Genomic DNA, 22,860 nt, shown 5'->3' with positions numbered 1-22,860 from the left:
TGGCCAACCAGATCCATCTGGATCAACAACGTCGGCCTATTGTGTGTACGTACTAAAAAGGCAATTATACGCATCACTCCACCTATTGTCCCTGTCCGGCGCCTCACCAGTCAACTATTGTTGTCGTCGGGCACGTCGTCAACGCGCTCGAAAGTTGGGAGAAGTCTGCCGGGGTAGAGCTCGCGGTCAATGATGTAGCCTCACGCCGCACAGATGGCTACTAGTGAGGCGCATCAGTACCACCCGGCCAAAGCACGAGCAGGGTCCGCCAAAGCTACCAGGTTAATCCGAAAGCAGGCAGTCGGCACAGCACTCTGGGCGGGTCGTCGACACGTTGTCGGCGGACTGGTGGGCAAATCACGGGGACGGATTCCTATAAGAATGGAACAATGGTCTACTTCCAATTTCCAAACAACAGCTCCCAAACTTACTCCGACGCCTCTTGCTCTTGACTTCTTCCACCCACCATCATAACACAGTAGCTCCTCCATCGCCACTAAGCCGTGCCATCCGCATCTCACTGAGCTATGGACTCTGCTACCAACCAACCTTCTGGCTCCTCTTCGTCAGCTAATGATGCAGCGGAGCCTTCTTCAGCACTGTCTGCGTTGCAGGCAAAGATCTTTTCTGCTTTCGACAGCCTCGTTCAGTACTCTACTACTCTCAAGGCCAAGTTCGGTGGCGAAGCCGATCCCCGCTTGATCAGCTTCACCAGCGATGTCGCCGCTCACCTGCCTACATCTCTCGAAACCATCGAAGATGCTCGGTGAGTTCACTCCCCTGATTGTGGCGAGGCTGGTGGCTGAATGCGATTTAGCGACCTAATCCACCAGAATCTCAACTCGTCTGCTGCGTAAGTACTCGCTAGTGTCTCTATCCAACGGCGTGTTTGCTAACGCGTTCTGAATCATCAGAAATCTGCAAGTTGTACTTTATTCAGCCACTTCGCTGGCCGACGACAACGACAGCCACAATGCCCCGGTCACTGGCCAACCAATTTCAAAGAGTGCTCCGTCTTCTCCCAAGCGCGGCGGTGCCTCGCGCTCTGCCTTCGACACCTACGCCGATGCCAACGGGCGCCCCCGAGCCTTTCCCACCACATTCTTCCCCACCCCGCGCAAGCAAGCAGCCTTTCGCTCGCAACACCACGGGACTGGTGCGTCTGCGGGCGGCTCCAGGAGTCACGATTGGAAGGGGAAAGCCAAGGCCCCCGCCCAAGGAACGGATGCGCCCCCTGCCGATGCGGGGGACTTGAACGAAGACGACGACGCGGAGACAGTGGCGCAAGCACTGAGCGCATTTGATACCCCAGATGAAGACTACTTCGCGGCGGGTTCTGAGACAGAGACAGGCAAGGGCAAAGCCAGAGCTATGAACGTAGAAGAACACGACGACGAAGACAGGGCGGGCCCCTCCGTTGCGAGGGCCGCACGGGCTCGTCCTCCTCGCTCGAAGGTCACTCACGCAGCCGCCGAGGGCTCCGGCCACCGATCTACCCGACGAGGTGCATCTGACGCACCCCAAGCACATGCCCCTCGTGTTCCCTTGATACCTCCCATCGGGCGTGGTCTCAGGCGGGCTGCCGCCTTCAATGAAAAATCTCACCCTAAAGTCTATTGGCAGGGCTCATGGGGTACACCTCCTCCATCCCCTCCTCCATCCCCTCCTCCTCCTCCTCCTCCTTCTCCTCCTCCCCCTTCTCCTCCTCTCCCCCCACCACCACCGCCCGTTGCCCCGCAGGTGCCCGTCCAGGCTCGGTCTTCAGCCCTTCAGCCCACTGGCTCTATGACCATCCGCACCGCTGTTGGCGTCCCCCTCCGTCGCTCCACCCGCAATATCGCATCCCGCGCAAATGCCGCCGAGGAACCTAGGCCTGTTGCATCTTCTTCCAGGCTCCCCGCTGAGCCTGCCGGGAGAGGCACGAAGCGCAGAGCCCAAGAGGACGCAGACACAGACGAGGATGAGGATGGTGACGCTGCAGAGGCGTCGCCAAAGAAGAAAGCAAAGCGTACGACGGCCAAGAAGCCCCGTGCTACGAAGCGCACCTCGCGCAAGTGATGATTATAGTCATCGTCCTTATTTAATCGATTGAGTTTGCAAAAAAAGTGTGCCTCCCCTGAATCTCCCCTCTTCGAATGAAAGCTAATTCACTCTCTGCAGGAGCTTCCCATATTTTATCTTATCATCTGTACTCCATATTCCATCATACTCCATCCTTCGCTTTCAACTCCGCCTTCACATTGTCTCGTCGTTTCGTTTTTCGTTTTTTTTTTTCGATTTTGACCTTGATGTTGCTTTCGTTGTGCTATATCGTGTTCATGTTTTGGACTTGTGATTTGCGCTTACTCTTTGATTTGTCGTATCTAGTACTTGTATTGCCTCAGTCGCCTGCCGCTCTTGTAATGCATCGTGTGTCTCGGTTCTTATTCTGCGAAGCCCCTTCGATAAGCTGGCAAGTCCACAACCAGGTCGTATCATAGTCGACCCTTCAAAGTTGTAGATTGTTTACCACGAAGCATCGAGTACCCTCGCAGTCAAATCCGAGCGGGCACTGAATCGCCTCCTCTAAGTTCAAAGCTTCACAACTGCTTCCCCATGATTCCACCCCGTTGAACCATCCACCGATGTACTTCTTCTATGCGACCATAAATAATGGCTCTTCCTGGATGCCCTTCTTCCTGGTTGACCCAGACGACATGCTTGCAAAGCGAGTAGGAGCTACGGTCCTCATTCTGGCCGTCTCTCTAACCGGTGCGCGGACCTTGCGGTTTCCATTGCTCTGTACGCTGACCACTCTTCCAGCCGTCTCATTCCCAGGCGTATCGCGCAAGGCTCGGTTCTTGCGCATACCCCACGTCGTCTTCTTCATCGGCAAGCACTTTGGCACGGGCGTCATCCTAGCTACAGCGTTCTGCCACTTGCTGCAAGACGCCTACACGTCGCTCCAGGATCCTGAGGTCAGAAAGGGGACGGACGTTGCGCGCTGGACGGGCTTAATAATGTCAGCGTTATCCTCACTTCTCACTCGTCTGCTTCGAACTCTGACGCAAATTGCGGTTGCAGACTCGGCTCACTGCTAACTATATTCCTCGTCGAATGTGAGTGGACCAATTGGTGTATACGATCTTATCCGACACGCGGCGACAGATATATCCACTTCATACGTCGATCGGCTAAACGCGAATCCTTCTGTGCCCTCTTCGCCAGCAGAATCTCCGTCGCGAGCGGTGTCCCCTTCCCCTCCAACTTCTCTTCCCCTCCCACCACTAGCCGTTGTCATCCAAGACAACGACGCCGTGTCCGAGCGGACACCTCTCCTCCTTGCTACCCCTGCTATCGCTCCAATTCCTTCTATCCCCGCATCACCTCGTTCAACTTCCCCCTCGTCCCCAGCCACTGCGCGTACGGGTATCCCTATCACGCGCTACCGCTCATCCTCCCTCCACGAGCCCTCGTCACCAAATCCGTACCTGCCATTAGTGCACTCGACGAACCCCAGGTATATTAGTATACTGGGCGATAGAGACCATCACCGGTGCTGCTGCACACACGACGAGTTCTGTGGGAGTTTACGGAGAGAGCGGACGGCGCGCCGTGGGTCCCAGTCGAGCGGGCGGAAGTGTGGACGTGGAGGCGCTGGTGAGGAGGGGGAGAGATCAGAGGGGACCGCCAAAGTCAAAGTGAAGGTGAAGAGCAAGAAGAGGGCGTCCATCGTAGGCATATTCGCGCCCCGTCAGTTCGCGCACCACCATCACCACGACTTAGATATCGAGCGGGGGCGGGGGTCTGAGCGCAGGCATAGCCACGGGAGCGCTCATGCAAATGCCCACAGTGAGGATAGTGGACATGCGCACCACCACCACGACCTCGAGTTCCTGGACGAAGAGGAGGGGGAGGGAGGCCCTCTTGGCAGTGATGGTCAACAGCCGCGGCCTGCTGTGGGCCGCCGGAGACAGGTTGTGGGGATCTTGGTGAGTGTCATGATGTACCCGACAGCGTGGCGCTGATAACTGCCACCTCGATGCGCAGGTCCTACAACTCGGGATCATGATCCACTCGCTCGTCATCGGGCTAACACTGTCGATAACACCCAAAGCAGATTTTAGTGCGTATTCTCGTTATCTTGCCACTTGCAATTTGAATAACCTGTTATCCGTCACCGTGTGCTTGATGTGGACGGTGATATTTACAGCATCGCTGGTCACCGCGATATTCTTCCACCAGCTGTTCGAGGGGCTCTCCCTCGGCATTCGGATAGCAAGTCTGCCCCCGCCAACGGATAAGAGCTCGCGCTCGCTGCTTGCCCCAGCCCTCTCAGCGCTCTTCGCTGTCACCACGCCCGCTGGCATACTGATCGGGCTGCTGTCGTTGGGTGGGGGACAAGGTGGTGAGTTATCCTTTCACCCACATCCCTGCCTATCACTTACCACTCGCTTACCTTCTATACTTCCATGCATTTCATTGTAATTTGCAGCACACCTCCGCCTCACGCAAGGCCTCATGTCCGCCATATCCGCCGGCATGCTCATCTACGCCGCGTGCGTCGAGATGCTCGCCGCGGACTTCGTTAACGACCCCCACATGCATATGGGCGTTGGCGGCGTGCGCCGCCAGGCCGTCGCGCTGTCGAGCCTGCTAGGGGGCGTTTTGCTTATGACGCTGGTCGATTGATTGATTGGTTGATTTGTTAATCGGTTTGATTTGTTAATCGGTTGAGGGTTTACTCAGTCGACGGCTTAGGACTACTATGAGGCCACCTTCTGACTAGATTGAGTTGGGTATAATTTCTTGTTGTAATGCTATAGAGTTGATATGATATATGATTCATGGGTGCCCAAGGTGTCTTCGTGCTCTGCCGGCAGTATTATATCCCGTAAGACATGCTGGACTAGTTGGAAAACTCTGAATAGCAGTCATTATCACCGTCACGTCGCAAAAGCAAGTCAAATGATTACATTATAAGAAATAAGATAAAGTGTACATCGTCCAACGAAACTTCCACAATGGTAGGACGAGTTCAATATTGACCTACTTATATTCCAGAAATATATGACTGCAAGGGTATAGCACTATCATGTGTTACAAGGTGCAGGAGAAGACCGTTGGTCATTAGATCGTGGAAGACTCCTAGACAGCGAAAAGGACGCCCCTGAAGTATCTGGACTCTCACGTGATCGCGCCTTTTACCAAGGCAGCTGAGGCGCGACGTCATGGATGATAGACCTCCCGCTCCACTACCACATATTTATAGACTATCAACCGGCTTCTCGAAATCTATAAAGAGCATTCAAATGATAAACGCGCTCGAGAATCTTTTCTCTCCCCCACGACACCCAAATGACACTGCCAGTCTCAGCATGCGCTGATACGATCGCGCAGGACGTCGCCGAGTACCTCCGCGATTCCGTACGCCTGATTAGGGAAGGCCGGATTGTCAAGGCCCTCAGCCCGCTGAGGACGTTCGAGTTGGCGTTGAATATCGTGTATATCGCGATCCAGGCGGTGATTATCATCCTGTTCAAGCCGGTATGTGGATGTTTTGCTGCTCGTCGTTCTTGGGAATGCCCTTTGACGAAGTTGGGATGACTCCGATATCACGGAAGGGGAGGTGGGAGACGGGAGTAGCGGGATGTGCGAGATGAGTTTCCGAAGGAAACTTGAAGGAATTCACATTTGAACGCGTTGAACTCAACGCGTGCTATCATCTTTGTAGCCCTCGTCGAAATGCCGCAAGGCACTTGCTAAGCCGTATGGTCGCATTGCCGTGATAGGTGCTGGGCTCACAGGGGTCTCATCAGCTGCGTAAGTATCAACTACACTTCTATCGCTTTCTGTCTGATTTGGTTTGTGTATCTGCATCTGGAATCTGGATCGTTCAGCCATTGCGTCGCGCATAATTTCGAAGTCGTCATCTACGAAGAGAACTCCCGAGACAAACTGGGCGGGATTTGGGCGCATGTGAACAGCACGTCAGGCCTGCAGCTGAATTCGATGCTCTATCGCTTTCACCCTGCGGTATTGTGGAGGAAGGCGTTCCCTCAGCAGAAGGATATTGTCGGAGGTGAGTTCTCATTTCTTAGATTCCGACTTTGAGAATCTGAAGACCCACGCGTTATACGACAGAAATTACTCGAGTGTGGAAAGAGTACGGTTTGGAAAGTCGTACTAAGTTCAATGTAAGCAAATGCCTCGAAGCGCCTCTACTGCAAAGTTAACTCAACACTCATTATTGTGATCATTATCACATTAGATGGAAGTCAAGTCCGTTCGTCGGGTCCCCGATGACGAGAAGACCTCCTTACAGCCAGAGTGGATCATCAACGACGGTGAAGACGGCGTGTTCAACGCTGTCATCGTCACTGTCGGGACCTGTGGCAAGCCGAAGTGGGTGAAGATCGAGGGTATGCCTGAGGACGTAGGCAAAGAGGCAGAGAAGGACGAGAACGAGGAGCACGAGGACGAATGTGCCGCTGGCCCATTCTCGTACGCTACTGCCGTCAAGAATGAATACGAAGCCCCACATCAAGATGATGGAAAGTCCGAGGACGACGAAGAATGCGCCGCTGGGCCTTTCTCGTACGCTGCCGCTGTGAAGTACGAGCACCCCTCGGAGGGACCCACTGGCCAACGTGACGAAAAGAATGATAGTGCCAAGACCAATGGCTGCACTAACGGACCAAAGCATATAAAGCACACGGATCAGCGTAAGGAGACGTTCGCTCAGACGATCATACATTCGTCGCAGCTGGACACAATCCCTGGGTGGAAGCTGGAGGGCAAGAACGTCGTAGTGATTGGAAGCGGCGCAAGCGGTGTCGAAGCCGTCGAAACTGTGTTGGAACGCACCGAGGGGGGCAATGTGTGGATGGTCGCTCGGTCGGATAAGTGGATCATCCCTCGGTAGGTCATGCTTTCCAGTATTTCATTCATCTTATGGAAGGCTGATAACCCGCCCTGTCGTCTGTAGGAATATTGTGGTTGATACGGTGTTGGCGTGCCAGCCATTCGGGAGGCAGATGCCGCTCAGGTAAGCTGTCTTCGATCAATTCGTCGCACACAAGCTGACGATGGGTGCGCTAGTTTCCTCTGGGAGTTCTTCCTGACCCACTGGCACTACACCGGAGTTAAAGACCTCGTCCCTGCTAACAAAGGGATATTTGAGGGGACACCGGTACGCAACCACTATTATCGCCTCGTCTATCGTGATTATTGATGATGTTGTCCATTTACTCGTTGTACGCTATGTGCAGGTGGTCAACGACGAGTTCCTGGAGCATGTACGCACGGGGAGGTGTGTCTACGTTCGGGGCGATCCAGTTCGGTGTACAAAAAATGCTGTTGTGGTGAACGAGCGTAAACGGGGCACGAAACCTGGGGATCGTGGCAGAGAGATCGTAAGCTTACCCTCACACCGCGTGTGATTTGGCCGCGTATACTGATACACTCATACTTTGCTACTGGTGCAGCACCTCGACGCAGACATAATCGTCTTAGCTACGGGTTTCGAGAAGCCAGATATCAGCTTCTTGGATGACGGGCTGTTCCCGGACGGTTACCAAGTAAGGCATCCTATTACCCAAGCGTCCGCTTGGTAGTTTGGATGGATGCTGATGCTGATGGCCGTCTGTGATAGCGCCCGGATCTGTACCTCCAGAACTTCTCGACTGAGGATTGGTCGATATTGATGACGAATTCGGCGTACCAGAGCGCTATTGGGACCGTGTAAGCTACTTCCTCGTACCGTTAACACATAACTGACGGGACTGTGCTGTAGGGGCCACTTGTAAGCACGTATACTTCGATGGTTGATGCCGCAGCACTAACGACGACCTGCATTCTCCGCTCCAATGGGAACAGCCATATCGGAATATGCATGTTTCTTCCCTGCTACTTCTGTCATCAGTGTCATAATCCAGGAAACTTCTAGACACGCGCATATTGCTAGTCCTTCTCATGGACGAGGGAGCCCGGCCCACCCCCAAGGACATGAAGCTCTGGGTGGATGTCGTGCGTTTCATCAAACGCGGCGCTTCTGGCGGTGCCTTTGGGTTCTTTACCTACGCCGAATTGAGTACGTTTCGTCCTCTCCAGCCTCTCCACCGCCCTCCCCTTCATCTAATACATGGTACGCTCGCTGAACCTGTATCGTTTGTTTTTGTAGCTATGTGGTTGCTGGGGTTCCATCTTTTGAGGCCAGACAGGTTGCGCTGGTGAGTCCAAAATCCTGTTGCTTCTTACGTTTGGTGTGGAAGTTGGGCGCGCTGACGGGAGGCTCGACGATGCTAGGATTCTGTTTATTATGCAGGGCTGGGGTGTGCATCCCAAGTAATTACATAGTATGTGGACGTCGAACGAGTACGAAGTATGAGGTAAAGGTGGGACGAACCGGGCTACAATCATGTTGTTGTATTGATACTCAAGTCACAGACAGATAATCCCAAAGAATACAGATACGTCTGCATGAATAGAAATTTGTATCATCAAGACCTCTTCCGCTTCGGCTCCCTAGCAAGTACCGTATTCATCAAACCCCGTCGGCCTGAGCCTTGATGGCCCTGCAAGACATTCGCAGATGTACTTTCAAACCTGAGTACAGAGGAACACACGAGAATGTCTAGCGCCTGGTAGCCATCATATATACAGCATACGGGGAGCGCTCAGCCTATTCATCATTGGCATCAACCCGTCCTTCGTTCGTTGGGATCACGGTCCACCGAAAGCCCATCCAAGTACGACAATGCTACGGCTGAGGAATGCTGTGATCCTGACTGTTCGCCGACGCTGAGTTTTGCTGCCGCTCAGTCCCAGCAGGCGTACATATTGCTTAAAAGGGCTCCGAATGGTTGGGGTTCAAACGCTGACTGTTCATCCCCGAGCCAAGAAACCGTCACTCAGACTACGGCATGTCAACAGTCATGGACCCCATAACTGTGTATGTATCCTCCCGGCGCGGATGATGTGGCCTTGCTAACGCTCTTGTAGTGCAGCTCCGCTCGTATGCGCGTCCAAGATAGCGTGTGGACTGTACTGATACAGCGATACCCGGCTAGGTCCTCGCCTACATGATTAATTATCTGCTATACGGCGTTTCTGTTGTGCAGTTCCGTGTGTATTTTTCCATCAATAAAATATATTGATAACCTGCGAACTGATGATTACCTCGACACTTGTTTCTAGTTATTTACCTTATACAATACCCAAGCGATAGGCTGTCACTCAAGATGCTAGGTACGACAGGTTTTCGCGTTAATTTTCAAACGTCTATACACGTCTATACCTCACGCTAATAACCGCTAGTCTGGCTTGTGTTTGGACTGGAGACAGCCACGACCGCAGTAGTTGGAACCATCGCTTGGATGACCTTCGGCAAGGGATTTGGTGACCTAGCAAGCCTGAACCACTTGCCCTCCGGATGGGCACTGTTCCCGTTCATCAGTGGAATCAGTAGGTGTCCTCCCCAGACAAATGACCGTATGCTCATGCCCACTTATCCATCATCACAATCAACAGTCACGGCTATTGTTCAGAACTTCCTTTCATGGCGAATTTATAAACTTACCAACAGTATATGGTTGCCTGCTGTCATATTTGTTGTATGTGGACTGCTTCTTCCAGTTCCCTGAGTTGATCATTATGCTTTTCCTTAGCTTTCCATGGTGGGATGCGCCTTTTCCTTCCTGTTTGGCATTAGAGTGCGTGACAATGTTCTGTATAGGGCTAACAGGCTTAACCAGGAAGTTCAAGGTTATCAAACTAGGGTTGCACTACAGTTCTCCGCAGGCTGTGGGCGAATACCTCGACGTAGGTCCTGCTCTGAATGTCCAGTACTTCATATACGCACACATTCCGCATAAGGTCTGGATATCCTGCGCAGCAGTATGCGACGTCCTTGGAACTGGGGCGATAGTGACAATTGTGACCGATCGCCTTCTCTAAGTCTTAATGCGCTATTGACCTATGCTATCTACAGCTTGCCAAATCCTATTCAAAGTCTCTGTTCAGGAGTACCAGGACAATGGTGTCGAATTTGCTGAAATTCACAGTTGAGACCGGCCTCGTCACTACCGTCTGGGCGATTATCCACGTTAGTCTATGGGCGACAATGCCGCAAACAAGTTTCCACTACATTTTGTACGTCCCATCCTGGGTTGTACGCTCGGATTGCGGTGCTCACGGCCACATATGCGGCACAGCTATTTTAGTCTCCCGCGTCTGTGAGTCTTCCTCCTGGTCTACTGAAGGTCAGGACATGAACTACAGTTGTCGGTCGTCGGGCATCCTCCAGATACTCCAATTGGCTCTTCGCGACCCTCAACTCGCGACTCTACCTCGCTTCTTCCGGACAAGCGGACTCCCGTGCGCAGAGCTCCCTTTGGTCGGACCTGCCGGCGCCCAGAACACAAGATGGTCACGCTACTATACATCGATTCGGTGCCCAGGTCCACGTCACGACGACAACGGAAATAGTGATGGAAGACCTTGACTTGAGCCACATCGCCCCCAATGTATGTGTCTTGCATGCAAAATTCCGATTAGTCTGAGATTGAGGTGTTTCTCTCCAGAAGTATAATCACACAATACTGGATTCGAGTAGTGTTTGATACCATAACCCAGTGCAAGGAGAGCGTAGAAAAGCATGCGATTTATGAACTTGTATGTAGGATTATTTGAACGAACTGATGTTTCCGCGAATCAATAATCTTGAACGTCTAAGCCTAGTTACGATTTTGGCGAAGCGAAGGCCTGAGAGTGAGCGCGCTATATGAGTCTATGGGAGGCTATAGGCCAAGAAGACGTCCAACCAATACCGAACGGCTACCCACAAACACACTAGCGTCCGAAAAACAGCGGTCTCCGTCGCTGGGCAGCAGGGGGACGAGGTCTAGGACCGTCCGTCTGCTGTGCATGACGAGCTAGGGGTCAAGGTGGGCATGGGGGCCCTTTTATTTACTTCCATAGTACACAACGGTAGATCTAGATACAAGTAGCACAGAGCCGTCCGCATGGAGTACCTCCGATGGACGTTAAACAGAGACCAAAAAAAAAATGAGTCTATGAGTCTATGAGTCAAGAACTATCATAAACATTCAAGTTATGAGCATAGGAAGAAAAATGCTTGCTAGTACATATGAAATCTTCGTGGGTGCTGCGTCGGCAAACCAAGCTTTGCGTTACGGGTAAGACTTTGGATCTGGTGAAGCGGAAGGGGTCCAATTAACAGCATGTCTAAATACATTACCGATCGTGTGTCTGAGTAGCATTAAGGTATCTTTCCCGTGGTCAATCATATAACATACAGAAGCTCTAGCGCCAGTACTCAGCAAGCGCATCCTCCCCCCTCGCTGGTATCTTCGTGACTCAATTGAAGATTACCCCCGGGCATCGACTTGCCGTTAGCTTCGCGTGAGGGCTTGTTCGTTTCGGGTGACCAGAGCTCCGGCGTGTCGAGAATCTTCTCAACGACTTCGGTGAAGGTCTCTTTCACACCTACTGCAGTCTTCGCTGAAGCTTCGATGAATAAAGAGTTCATCCGATCAGCGAAAGCTTTCGCCTCCGATGTAGACACCTGTCGGGAGAATTCCTAAACATAGCAAACAGTATCAATTCAATTCAAGGTAAATCACCAGCTCAAGAATAAATCACCTTGTCCACTTTGTTTCCGACGAGAATCTTTACGACCGAATCAGAAACATATGTTTCGAGCTCAGAGTACCACCGTGGTAATGCATCAAATGATTCTCGACTTGAGACGTCGTAGACTTGCCATAACCGTATATCAGCTTAGTTATCGCCGCTGCATCAGATGCAACCTACCGAGGATGACACCCTGCGCTCCCCTGTAGTACGAAGACGTTATAGTGCGGAACCGTTCTTGCCCAGCGGTGTCCTATATTGCGGATAAGGTATGGAAATTGGGAGACATATATCGGAAGAAAGCCTACCCATATACTGAGCTTCACCTTCTTCCCTTTGATGTCCATTTTGTGAACCTTTAACCATCCAAGTTAGCTCAAGACATACCAGCAGAAGAAGTCAATGCTCGGCTCACACGAAAGTCTACACCGATTGTGGCACTAGACTCATCCTCGGGAAGCCACTGCTCGTCAGAGAAGCGTAGAAGCAGGCTGCTCTTGCCGACTGAAGAGTTTCCTATGAGGAGTATCTTGCAATTTATGGGTGCTTCAGTCGGTTTCTTGTCAGTGGGCGCCATGATGGAGGGATGGAACAAGTACTGGCCGTGACGCACTGTTTGTGCACTGAGGCGGAGTAGCCTGGTCGTTCACGTGATTCACAGGAGAGCAAGGGGCCGACCCTTTCTTACAGACGCTCGCATCGACCTCAACGACCGGGCGGTCCGTATAGACAAAACGGAGGGACCACAACGTATCAGGTGAGCGACACCCGGTCAAGGATTAAAAAGGAGCGGCAACATAATGCAAAGTGTCGAGTAATGTGAGTATGGTACAGTCATACAGAATATCCAATCGTCCCATGAAGTAAGGAGATACACAATGTAGAGTTCGATACAGCAAGTGTAAATAGACCTTCGTCCTAAAGCTATAGCAAGCCCGACCCATCTCTAGAGTGGCTGCTGCCCCACGCAGTGTGGAAAGTAGCATCGGTAGACTCCAGATTATGCCCGCTACTTTGGAGATCGTATCGAGGGGGCTGCTCCTGAGCTGACCTGGAGTATGGGTTGCCTCCGCGAGTCGCGGCGCTCGGAACGTGGTACGCTAGCTCCGGCGTGTTTCCCGTACTCTGGCTCTGCGGGAACATAGACTCTTGGTGCGTATCTGGCATTGTGATTAAATTAGGCGTCGAGCGACTTGTCAGCACATTTGAGTGCGGTGATTTTGGAGGAGGGGGTATTGGGTCGCGGAATGGTGATATTCTATCGTTATGTGCATCAGTCGGGTACGCCAAGGGAGTGAATGTTTGCTGGGAGTATGGCGGTGTGGGTAATGTGATATCGGGAGTGTGGGGGGCAGAAGAGACTGTAACAGCGTCTGGGTCGAAGGTGATGACATGGGACATGCCCGACTCGTGCCTTTGGTGAGTCTGGTGGGGATCTGTCGGCGGCGCCCTGGCCAGGTAGGGGTTATTGGAAAGTGACTCTGGCTCGTCTGGCACTCCTGGAGGAAGTTTGGCGTACACAGGCGCGTGTGCATTGTTTATGCCCATATCCCAACCAGCCTCTTCGCCACTGTCCTCTCTGACGATGCTGAGCACGTCTCTGCCGCCTTCTCTTCTGTTCCAGTGAGCTTGCGAGCGAGGATAGTGTTCCCCAGATTCTTCGTCTCGTGGACGAGCGTCGAACTGAGAGGTGTAAGGTGACATTCGCTGGGGTTGCGGAGCGAACAAGGTCGGTTTCGAGTTCAATGGGAGTTCAGAATCGGACCCAGAGAGTGTCGCCTCAGATGCCGTGTCCGACAGATGAGCTCTGGCAAGTTTCGCTTGCCTTGCCTTGCGCCTTGCGTAAATGATTTCCGGCTTGACTTTGTTCATCTGCCGAAGGATGTACCACATCGCGGCGATGGTGATCAAGATGGTGATCGCCAGCACAATATTGGAGATCAGTTTGCTGGTGCTCGTTGATTCACCTGATCGAAATAAACCCCGTCAATAGATGGTAACCTTGAAGGTAAAGAGAACGTACCTGATTCAGATTGCTCGAGAATGACACCGAGATAAACGGTGACAAACTGCTTTGGTAGTGATAGTATCGCGGCCAGAGAGAATGTAAAAATTCCCATGCCGCAAGTGGAGAATACAGCGGTGGTGACTATTTTCAACTCGATTAGAAACGACCTAATACTTTGCAAAGCATATTGAGACTTACAGTGTCCCGGGATGGCGCTTAATCTTGCTACTAATGCAATCTTGAATCCACCATCTCTAACGACCTTCGCTAGACATGCATAGCTAATCTGCGTTCGCTCAAGCTTTTCGCCGCGGGAACGGCAGCAATATTTGAAGGCGTAGAAGTTGCCTACTTCACCAATAAAGGTTCCAGCAGCAACGATGCCGAAGCCGATCCATAGACCCCAGACTAATCCACAAAGGATTGCGACGATCTCATGGCCAAAAAGCTAAGTGGAGTTAGTTAGCGTGGAGGACTGATGCCCAGAACCTTGTAAGCTTACTGGAGGGAAGGAGATGATGAAAAGGATGCCGATAGGGACGAGCCAGCCGCAAGGTACTCTAGAAAGTTAGATTTAGTTAGTAGTAGTCCAATTTAGCTGCGCAGCGCGAACGATGTGCTAAAGATGTGCTAACTGTTCAGAACATCGTGACAGCAAGACTGATACCGTCGACGCTGGAGATGAGGTGCAAAGCAGGGGAAATACTACTCACTTGTGAAGCCAGTCCGCCGCTGGCCGTAACGCATGCACAATTTCCTTGTGGTAGATGGAGACGAGCGCCGTAATTACGACAATGATGATGATCGCAACATAATACCCTGATATGCGCCGAGTTAGTAACTAGTACCACGGTGAGCACATAGGGAAACTCACAAGCCCACTCCCTTCGTATCCAGAACCTCCACTTCGTCAGTGATTTCCAGTCAATGGCGCCTGTTTTGAGCTCCCTGGCTTCGCTCGGCGTCGGACTTGGCGTGCGATTTAGGTCACGGCCTCCATCTTTGGGAGTTATTGTCACTGTTGACGCTGCTGCTGAACTGAGAGTGTCGAACGCCGGAGGGGGGTACTGATGCAGGGTAGTGTCGGTGGCATCTGAGAGAGAATGTCGGTGTCGTGGCGGGCTGTCGTATGGAGCGTATCCCGATGCCATGGAATGAGTAGACTATCGAGGGCGGGATTAGGGCGGCTCGCGATGTAGTGGTTTGAAGTAAAAGGTGAAACGGAGGTTACGCAGGCATCAGGTGGATGTGGTGAGAAGTAAGGCTGCGCTTTGATTTGGCAGGCAATGCAACGGAGGAAGTGAGGCGCGTGGCAAATGCCATTCCAAATTGGGCGCTGGTCGCGTCACGGGCCGTCACAGTGACATTTACTGCTTAGTACGTTTCTTTGTTAGTCGTTGCCACTTCCTCGCAAACTTCCCAGCTATCGCCAAAGATAGTCAGGTGCGTGACTAAGCTGCAGAACTGAACTGCGCCGCAAAATGCACCCATGACTGGCTGGTGATACCATCGGGATCAAAGAATGGCCTTCCGATTTCCAAAGGAGTTTGCTCCTCGATGAATAACTATATGGTCACTGCTAAAACGATCTAGGTTTATTAGGATTCAATCATTGGAAATGCTCTGAATCGTTTCTCCGAGTAATGCTCTGCACGGACTCCAGTGCAAGATGCCCACCTAATGCACAGCACGTACCAATAATAGACTGAGGCGGTGTCCATTGTTCTCGGCGTAGTGATCTTCTCGCCGGCAAACCCGAGCGCAGGCCTTACTGACAAGGACGCCGCATACCTCCTAGCGAGCACAGGCCCAATAGGCGAACAAACACGATTCGTTTGTGCGCAGTACCATGTTTCTTTCGTTACAGGCTTCTGACAAGTCCGGCCAGAACTTGCACACCTGCTTTTGCGCCGTCTATCACGGTTACCGGCCGTCCGCCAGCCTCTGTAACTCCGGCCTTGACCAAATCTTCCATCCCACTCATACCTTCCAATCAGCGTTCAATAAGCACCGTCAGCCTTCGAGGCCTCTTGTGGTATCAGAGCATAGCCATGAGCACTGACCTGCACAGCCCAAAATAATGACATCGGCACCTAGTGCGCTGACTTTAGCGGCAGCATTCTTGATACGCCCTTCGACCGCACCACGATCCGAACTTGTCTGAAGTTCCACGACTCCGAGCCCACTGGCGACACACCCAACGTATCGTCCGCTTATACCTCCGAGGAACGTTGCAACCCCAGCATCGATAGCGGGTACCATAGCCGCTCCAGTGGTCAGAATACCGAATTTAGATCCTGAAAGGAGAGCGTGGACGATTGATGCCTGTATGAAACCATCCGACCGGGGTAGAGATGATCAAGAGAGTCATCAGAGATGGAAGGGGTTATGATTGCGACGGTGTAACTTGGAACAAGGGGTCTCATATTTAGACTCACATCAAATATACCGATGCAAGGCTTATCGGGTGCTGCATGCCGAAGACAGTGGACGAGTGGGTGGTCGGAGAAGCAGCATACGAGGAAACCGGCATATGGCTGCTGATCTATCGGCTCCATAGCTTTGAATGTCGCAGCGGCGGAGAGGATTGAGGTGGGTGGGTCGTTAATACTAGGAGGTGCGTCCGGAGGTCCAGTTCTGAATTCTAATTCAATTCCGGGTGGGCATAGGGGCGTTAGGTTAGAGACAAGTGCCTGTGTGATAACCTAGAATTCCAACTGATATGTGAGCAACGCGCAAGATATGGTAGATGCAGTAGTCACATCTGAAGAGTTTGGGTTGATGATGAGAAGCTTAGGATTTGACGCGGCCATGATACAAGGTGGCCAGGAGCAGGTCTGATCACTACGCCCTCAGTGCATCAATATTCCAATGATCGTGGGACATAGATTGGCTGTCCGATATGTTCGCTACCAATAGAGAAGTATACTGCCATTGCCCATACCCACCAAGAATATTTCCGTCCTGTAGTTTGCTATCGAGTGAAGACCCTTAATATGGAGTAGCCAACATCAACCGTGAAACAAACCGATACTCAGAATACATTGTCAATCGGTCCGTACAAAGCAATCACGGACAAAAGCGGTGCGTCCTGGAGAAAAGTAAAGACAAGGCTACGATAATACTAGGCTGGACCAGAAGTTCGCGTCACAGCGAATCAACCAGATGAGCGAGTTGTGGATCACGGGAAACAAAAGAAAAACCAAAGGGCAGACCCATGTGCTGGACAGGCGTGTCGCCCGAAACGGTAGATAGGTATTCAAAGATTGATGGTGATGGGGGTGCAGCCAATGTTGATGATGCCGTCTGTAAGTAAGTAGATGCGTGAGCGTCATGTCCTGAATGCATCGCCTGCTTAATGAGTGATCACTGAACGTGTTTCCAGTATAACAGACAGCCTGACTGTTACTGACAGAACAAAGTAAGCATCTTATGTATTTCAACTCATGATCAACGGTAGAAGTACTCACCGCTTCGTGTCACCGATAATGGGGAGGATAGGGCTGCAGTTGCCGTGGGCAACGAGGCCCGTGATGGTTCTGAGATTAAGGAAACCCAACACCACTAAGATTCCCAATAAAGGAGAGGATTTAGTCTGTGGTGAAGAAGAGAATGGCCTCGGAGAACATGTTAGAATGAAGCCGAGAAGGCTAACAACTTAAACGGGCCCGTCTTCTCCGTCGAGTTCGAAGCAATACGCAGGCGTAGCAACATACTGTCCGTGCAGAATTCCATTTGAGCAAGTTGCGTTGCCCATGACATCCGAGCCCCTGCATCGAAGTTTGGGATCACGGCTTGGATGGTGATGGTGGGGGATAAACGGGAGAGATTCTATTGAATTTTGGCGTGGCGGATGGAACTGTTTAGGAGAACTTCTGCGGGAGCGCCAAACGAAAATAGATCCTAGCCGTTGAAGGCCCTGGGTGAAGTGTGGGCCTGACGACTATCTAAAGGAATATGCAGGTGGACGTCCGCAGAAATGACGGGTCTTGTCGGCGACCCGAACGAGGCATGTATCTCGCGAATATTAGAATGATGTGAGCTGACTTACCAACCGTCGATCCCTTGTGTTGTAAGTTTACAAGTGCGAACAAAGGGGCAGCGTCCGAATCGCGTCCTGTCTACTTCGACACCATATCAAGGCTCTAGGTGAGAAGGGACGAGCGAGTGAGTTGAAGAACGGCGCTCGGGATGGTCTTTGCGTTTCGATTCGGGAGTATGGGACGAATGTCTCCTGGTGGCGATGGCGGGGCGGCAATTGTGGGCGTTGCAGACAAAGGTGCTTGCAGCCACCCCCATTGTTCAATCGGTCCTTTGGCCAGGAGTATGTGCCACTCCCTTTGACATCAAAGCAAATGGATCTTCAACATATATATGAGCGTGCTTCCTTCGTCAAATACTCGCTACCTATAACCCACCAAGTACACAATGTCTCACTTCAAGTATCTCCCTCTTCCCACCTTCGACGACGAGTTCGCGCAGGAAGTTGAAGTCGACGAGCAGTACGTACACGATCTTGGTTTCGCTATCCTCAGGTTACTGATGCGTCCTTCGTCGTAGAGAAAACAGCCCCATCGACCGAGATATCAGAATCGAGTTCGTCCAGAATCCGCCCCAAGTTCAGGCCAATGTTCCAAGTAACGAGGGCGAGGCCCCAGCGACAGTCGTGTATATCACCCACCCGGATCCTGGACTCCGGGAATTCATAACCCATTTGGTTTCGACCTACAAGTATATTCAACCGCCACCCTACCACAACGCCGAGATGGACGAGCTCGTACGCTTTGGGACCGAGGGCGATTTTATGGTCGATGGAGAGAGTAGGGACGAGATAGATCGGTCGTGCGCAGCCCTAACTCGTGTGCATTGGCCGTTGTGGTGCTTCATGCTGGTGGTGGTGTGTATATGCCTCACTCCAGTGATCGTTGATCATCTCCGAGAGGGGTCAGGGTAGCTTGTGAGCAGAGATGACTTTGTAGGTAGAGTTGGTGTATATTGCAAAAATATAGCGCATCTCGGGAAAACCTTTGGTGCGACATCTTTATTAGTGGCAACGTGGTCTGAGGCAAACAAAGGCGCCGGTGAGCTCTCTTACCTGGGATGCTGCGCCCCTTGCTCGACGGTGTCTTGGACAACTTGAGCGCCGCAGATCAAGTCGACCAAGCTCGCACTGTACGTTCTCCTCACTTAGAATGCTCCCGACTCCCCTAGTGTCAAATGTGTCCTTAGATACCCGTTGACCACATGGGTAATGATAGGGATTGACGATCAGTGTCGAGCTGGAGTAACTGCAGCGCGACGGTACATATATGAGTTCGACTGGTGCGACAAGGGACGATAACAGTGGCCGATGTCCCGATCGGAAGTTCTAGCCTCACTGTTTGCTTCACGAAGACATACATTCGGCGGACTCCAAGAGGGGTTGGGGTAGTCTGCCGCGCAGAGTACAACAACTAGCTATGCCAGTGACTGCAGTGTGGTCGCCTTATTTCTCCGTCGCAGCGCTCGACGATGGTCAGCGTAGCGGGGGGTAGACCAATATGAATCTCGGCGAGCACGTCGCAGCCGCGTCCAATCTCGCTAGTCGCGCTCGTTCGACTGTGTTCCTCAAAGTGCCTGCCACCCGGACCAACGCCAGACTTTGAGTTGTATATCTTCTGAGTCCAGTTTCAACCTATACGAGTAAAACGAGCGACAAATCGGCTTCCTTGCTGCATGGAGAATGAGCGTAACATCAAGATATCAAGATACAGGAAGGTAATCCTGGAGCTCACCGGAGAAATAAACAAGAAATAAAGTGAGGCGGCAAGTTGAACTTGAGGTGGGCACGGCGGGTATTTGGCAGGAACGTCGAAGCCAAACAAACCTCGACCCCTTGCACGCTGTCTAGGACCACTTGCTCAGCGCCATCAACGATGTCGAACACCATCGCCCTGTACGTTCGGCTTTCACTGCAATGCTCCGCCCGCTAACTTATACGCATTCGCCTTAGATACCCGTTATCCAACTTTACCTTTAGGTGAGACTGAAGCTGTACTCGCGTTGCCAGTCGCGCTCAACGTCCATACTCGCATACTTCATAACCCGATCCCACATGCCCCATCATTCGTTTCTTTATCTCGCAGCACGAAAGAGGCACAACCTGAAGAGGACCCCAGCGTCGCAGCGCGTCTGCAGCGCTTGCAGAACAACTATGAGGATTTCGGCATGCGCAGGACTGTCGAGGGCATCCTTGTCGTGCACGATCACGGGCACCCGCACATTCTGATGCTACAAATTGCGAACGCGTTTTTCAAACTGTGAGTCACCCTCTGTGCTTTGCTCGACTCCTGGACGAGGGCGGAACCTCGTATGTGGTATGGTTCTACTCTGTATGGACGAGCTGCTATATGCACTGTTGCATTCACGTAGTTGATGAGCCTGCATTGCGTGTTCCCCATGCCATTCCTTCCAATCATCATCTCATCTCACTGACTTGGCATCATGCCTATTCAGCCCTGGGGACTATCTCAAACCAGGTGAAGATGAGATCGACGGTCTTAAGCGGCAGCTCGACGCGCGCCTCGCGCCTCCCACTGGCTCTGCGCAGTTCAACTCTACGCACGGGGTGGATAACGAATGGGAGATTGGAGATTGTTTGGCGCAGTGGTGGAGGCCGAATTTCGAGACGTTCATGGTGTGTCCTCACTTCAAGTTGGACCTTGCCACGGTAATGGTGACGATGAGCACGGTGCACGGAAACAGTACCCCTTCATTCCAGCCCATATAACGAAGCCGAAAGAATGCAAGAAGATGTTCCTCGTGCAGATGCCTGAGCGAAGTGCGTTCTTTCGTTCTCACCGTTTATTCGTCTTCCCTAACGAGTGGTTTCCAGAGGTACTTGCTGTCCCGAAAAACATGAAGCTTCTCGCGATCCCGCTGTTCGAGCTGTACGACAACGCCGCGCGATACGGCCCGCAGCTCAGCGCTATTCCTCACCTGCTTTCTCGGTGCGTTTTCATTCTATTCTCTCTTACGAAGTACCGTAATGAAACGCCTTCCTCCTCAAGATACAACTTCATTTATCAGTGAACTCGGCTGTAATTGTTATCATGTTGTCAGTACTAGTAAAATAAGCCTTGGCTTGATGTAATTAGCGCCTCAGCCGCACCAATGGCAGTCGTGTCGTTTGTTTTCGTTCTGTCCGCACGAATTTCATAGCCCGTACGCGACACCCGCAAGGCATTCCCTGAGCTCCTGACTGGCCCCAATTCCAAGTCGGAACGGACGTCCTCCATTCGGGGGGCCCTTATCTCCAGCCACATTTGCAATTCACACCGGAATCCATTCAAGTTGTCGGGTTTGGTTTTAGGGTTTCTACTATAAAGCACAAAGGTACGATGGTGAGCCCTGGTAAATTCGTATTGTGCCCATGCCCATGTCCTGCGATGCTGCCCAACGCCGCCGCCACAAACTCACCCGTTCGTTCGACAGTGCGTCAGAGATCGCGAAAGCCAGCACGGTGAGCGGGGGGACTCCACGAACGCGCCCCAGATCGTCGTCGACGCAGTATCCCGCCTACGTTCACCCCTCCAAGTTCCTTTTCACACCGGCAGACCTCCCAGCGGCACCCCCCTTGCGCACCGCGACAACTAGGAAGGTCAACTCGTCCCCAGTCTTGCATTCGCCGCACGCGTATCCCCTCTACCCGCTATCGTGTCCATCTACGCCGTCGTCCGAATCTATGAAATCAGATAGCGACGAGTATGAGGACGGACAGCACGAGGGGGAGTTCGACGGCGTTATCTGGCATGCGCCACATTCCCTATCTCCCAGTCCGCACGGCGCAATAAGAGCAAGGGTCGGCGTGTATGGGAAGGGCAGAGATAGAGATAGAGAAGGCGGAAAGCTGATATCCACCACGCCAGGGATGCTGGGTGCGGGTGAAACGGAGACTGAAGCTGACGAGCCGGTGAGTGCATAATGTCTCGTTCATTTTCCTTTCCTTCTCATGCCGTCGCTGCAAAGCCCAAGCGGCTACCGACAGCCCGAATCATCCCCTCGCACGAACCGCTCATCCCCCCCAGTTCTCTGCAAGAACGGCTAACCCCCCTCCTCTTCGAGTTCTCGCGCCTCTTGTCCGTCGTGCCCGCCATAATCGGCACCCTGTACAACCTCTACTTCGTATTCTATGGAACGGGCGAGTACGCGCGGGGGAGGCCAGAGAAGGTGGACTATGCGGTCGCCGCGCTGTGGGTAGGCATTGTGGTCATTAATCAACGACAAGACGCTGATGCGCAAGTTTTGCAGTCCATTCTAACGGGCTTCCAGTGCCTCGCGCTGACAACTGGTCTTCTAACGCGCTGGAGGATATATTACACCCCACTATCTACGCTTGTCCGACTGCTGGGTCTGCAAGCGATATGCTGGCCCGCTACTAATTGGACGCTTCGGATATTCGATGGAGGTCAGTTAACGACTTCTCCCTCTTCTTGCCCTTCGTTTTATTTTCGTGTCACCAGGAATGTTCGAAGGCGCCGCGAGACGCCCGGTGATCGTATGGGCCATTATAGGCACCACGACGTGCGTGAGCCGCAGTGTGCAAATCTGGGTGACCAGCAACCTCTGGTGGGAGCGCGACCCCCAACACACCAGCCACACCAACCCCCATACCCCGAATCACGACTCAAACCCAAACTCAATATCCCCCAAATCCCCCGCCTCGCAATCCCAATCCCAATCGCAGGCGCACCACTACCAGCACCACGCACACAACCGGCCGCGCGGGAGCGTGACGTCCCTGCTGCAAAACTCATTCCCCAGCCTCTCGAGCTTCCCTTCCCCTTCCGGCGTGGGCGTGGGCAGCGGCGTGGGCGTCGGGGGCGCACGCGCGAACGGACGGGGCGGGTACTGGAAAAGGTGGCGGGGCGGGAAGTGGGGCGGGAGGCGGTGGGATTGGACGGAGGTCTGCGTGAAGTGTGTGTTGCCCGCGGGGATCGTGTATGTCGTGATGGCGTGGGCGGAGGCGCTGAGGAGAGAGTGGAGAGGATGCTAGTGTTAGTCGTGAGGGAAGATATGGAGAGCATGTTTATGTAGCTAGGGAGGATGTTGGAGCCTTGGAGCGGGTCATGCATAGGCCTTGAGAACTAATTAGACGAGTGCACCGGGAGATTCGACTGCTTGCTTGCTTTCTGTAAATTTATGGATATGTATCTTTCTTGTTCTTGACTTCGCTTGGG

General features: G+C 52.5%; 9 protein-coding genes across 9 annotated transcripts; 6 read left to right on the top strand and 3 right to left on the bottom strand.

The window, feature by feature from the left end:
- Nucleotides 1-527: 527 nt before the first annotated feature.
- Nucleotides 528-2,146, top strand: PC9H_002560 (uncharacterized protein; the record flags this gene model as incomplete). The annotated part of the gene is made up of 4 exons (XM_036772196.1): nt 528-766; nt 818-853; nt 915-2,054; nt 2,107-2,146. The coding sequence occupies 4 exons, from the start codon at nt 528-530 to the stop codon at nt 2,144-2,146; spliced, it is 1,455 nt and encodes a 484-aa protein (XP_036625842.1).
- Nucleotides 2,147-2,624: 478 nt separating this feature from the next.
- PC9H_002559 (uncharacterized protein) lies at nt 2,625-4,671 on the top strand (the record flags this gene model as incomplete). The annotated part of the gene is made up of 6 exons (XM_036772195.1): nt 2,625-2,751; nt 2,803-3,001; nt 3,064-3,098; nt 3,148-3,971; nt 4,030-4,387; nt 4,475-4,671. 6 exons carry the CDS (start codon nt 2,625-2,627, stop codon nt 4,669-4,671), a joined length of 1,740 nt encoding a protein of 579 aa, XP_036625841.1.
- A 666-nt stretch (nt 4,672-5,337) lies between these two features.
- Nucleotides 5,338-8,329, top strand: PC9H_002558 (uncharacterized protein; the record flags this gene model as incomplete). The annotated part of the gene is made up of 13 exons (XM_036772194.1): nt 5,338-5,526; nt 5,714-5,802; nt 5,880-6,061; nt 6,124-6,176; nt 6,251-6,900; nt 6,968-7,027; nt 7,081-7,171; nt 7,251-7,394; nt 7,467-7,559; nt 7,634-7,722; nt 7,917-8,071; nt 8,162-8,210; nt 8,287-8,329. The coding sequence occupies 13 exons, from the start codon at nt 5,338-5,340 to the stop codon at nt 8,327-8,329; spliced, it is 1,887 nt and encodes a 628-aa protein (XP_036625840.1).
- A 2,988-nt stretch (nt 8,330-11,317) lies between these two features.
- On the bottom strand, nt 11,318-12,211 carry PC9H_002557 (uncharacterized protein; the record flags this gene model as incomplete). Its single annotated transcript, XM_036772193.1, has 5 exons — nt 11,318-11,581; nt 11,644-11,759; nt 11,815-11,887; nt 11,943-11,990; nt 12,050-12,211. 5 exons carry the CDS (start codon nt 12,209-12,211, stop codon nt 11,318-11,320), a joined length of 663 nt encoding a protein of 220 aa, XP_036625839.1.
- Nucleotides 12,212-12,558: 347 nt separating this feature from the next.
- TVP38_1 (Tlg2-vesicle protein) lies at nt 12,559-14,793 on the bottom strand (the record flags this gene model as incomplete). The annotated part of the gene is made up of 6 exons (XM_036772192.1): nt 12,559-13,601; nt 13,658-13,783; nt 13,841-14,090; nt 14,145-14,202; nt 14,356-14,461; nt 14,517-14,793. The coding sequence occupies 6 exons, from the start codon at nt 14,791-14,793 to the stop codon at nt 12,559-12,561; spliced, it is 1,860 nt and encodes a 619-aa protein (XP_036625838.1).
- Nucleotides 14,794-15,503: 710 nt separating this feature from the next.
- Nucleotides 15,504-16,455, bottom strand: PC9H_002555 (uncharacterized protein; the record flags this gene model as incomplete). Its single annotated transcript, XM_036772191.1, has 4 exons — nt 15,504-15,628; nt 15,706-15,967; nt 16,081-16,347; nt 16,405-16,455. 4 exons carry the CDS (start codon nt 16,453-16,455, stop codon nt 15,504-15,506), a joined length of 705 nt encoding a protein of 234 aa, XP_036625837.1.
- Nucleotides 16,456-18,070: 1,615 nt separating this feature from the next.
- On the top strand, nt 18,071-18,983 carry PC9H_002554 (uncharacterized protein; the record flags this gene model as incomplete). Its single annotated transcript, XM_036772190.1, has 5 exons — nt 18,071-18,144; nt 18,203-18,539; nt 18,691-18,723; nt 18,792-18,814; nt 18,872-18,983. The coding sequence occupies 5 exons, from the start codon at nt 18,071-18,073 to the stop codon at nt 18,981-18,983; spliced, it is 579 nt and encodes a 192-aa protein (XP_036625836.1).
- Nucleotides 18,984-19,557: 574 nt separating this feature from the next.
- PC9H_002553 (uncharacterized protein) lies at nt 19,558-20,713 on the top strand (the record flags this gene model as incomplete). Its single annotated transcript, XM_036772189.1, has 7 exons — nt 19,558-19,577; nt 19,635-19,661; nt 19,768-19,941; nt 20,138-20,318; nt 20,387-20,462; nt 20,517-20,631; nt 20,692-20,713. 7 exons carry the CDS (start codon nt 19,558-19,560, stop codon nt 20,711-20,713), a joined length of 615 nt encoding a protein of 204 aa, XP_036625835.1.
- A 346-nt stretch (nt 20,714-21,059) lies between these two features.
- On the top strand, nt 21,060-22,676 carry PC9H_002552 (uncharacterized protein; the record flags this gene model as incomplete). The annotated part of the gene is made up of 4 exons (XM_036772188.1): nt 21,060-21,593; nt 21,650-21,877; nt 21,932-22,088; nt 22,144-22,676. The coding sequence occupies 4 exons, from the start codon at nt 21,060-21,062 to the stop codon at nt 22,674-22,676; spliced, it is 1,452 nt and encodes a 483-aa protein (XP_036625834.1).
- Between the last annotated feature and the right edge of the window lie 184 nt (nt 22,677-22,860).

Source organism: Pleurotus ostreatus (genome assembly GCF_014466165.1).
Source record: "Pleurotus ostreatus strain PC9 chromosome Unknown scaffold_11, whole genome shotgun sequence".
In the NCBI taxonomy this organism is placed as follows: Eukaryota; Fungi; Basidiomycota; class Agaricomycetes; order Agaricales; family Pleurotaceae; genus Pleurotus; species Pleurotus ostreatus.
The sequence above is the reverse complement of the archived record's forward strand: the minus strand, read 5'-3'. Positions and strand labels throughout refer to the sequence as shown.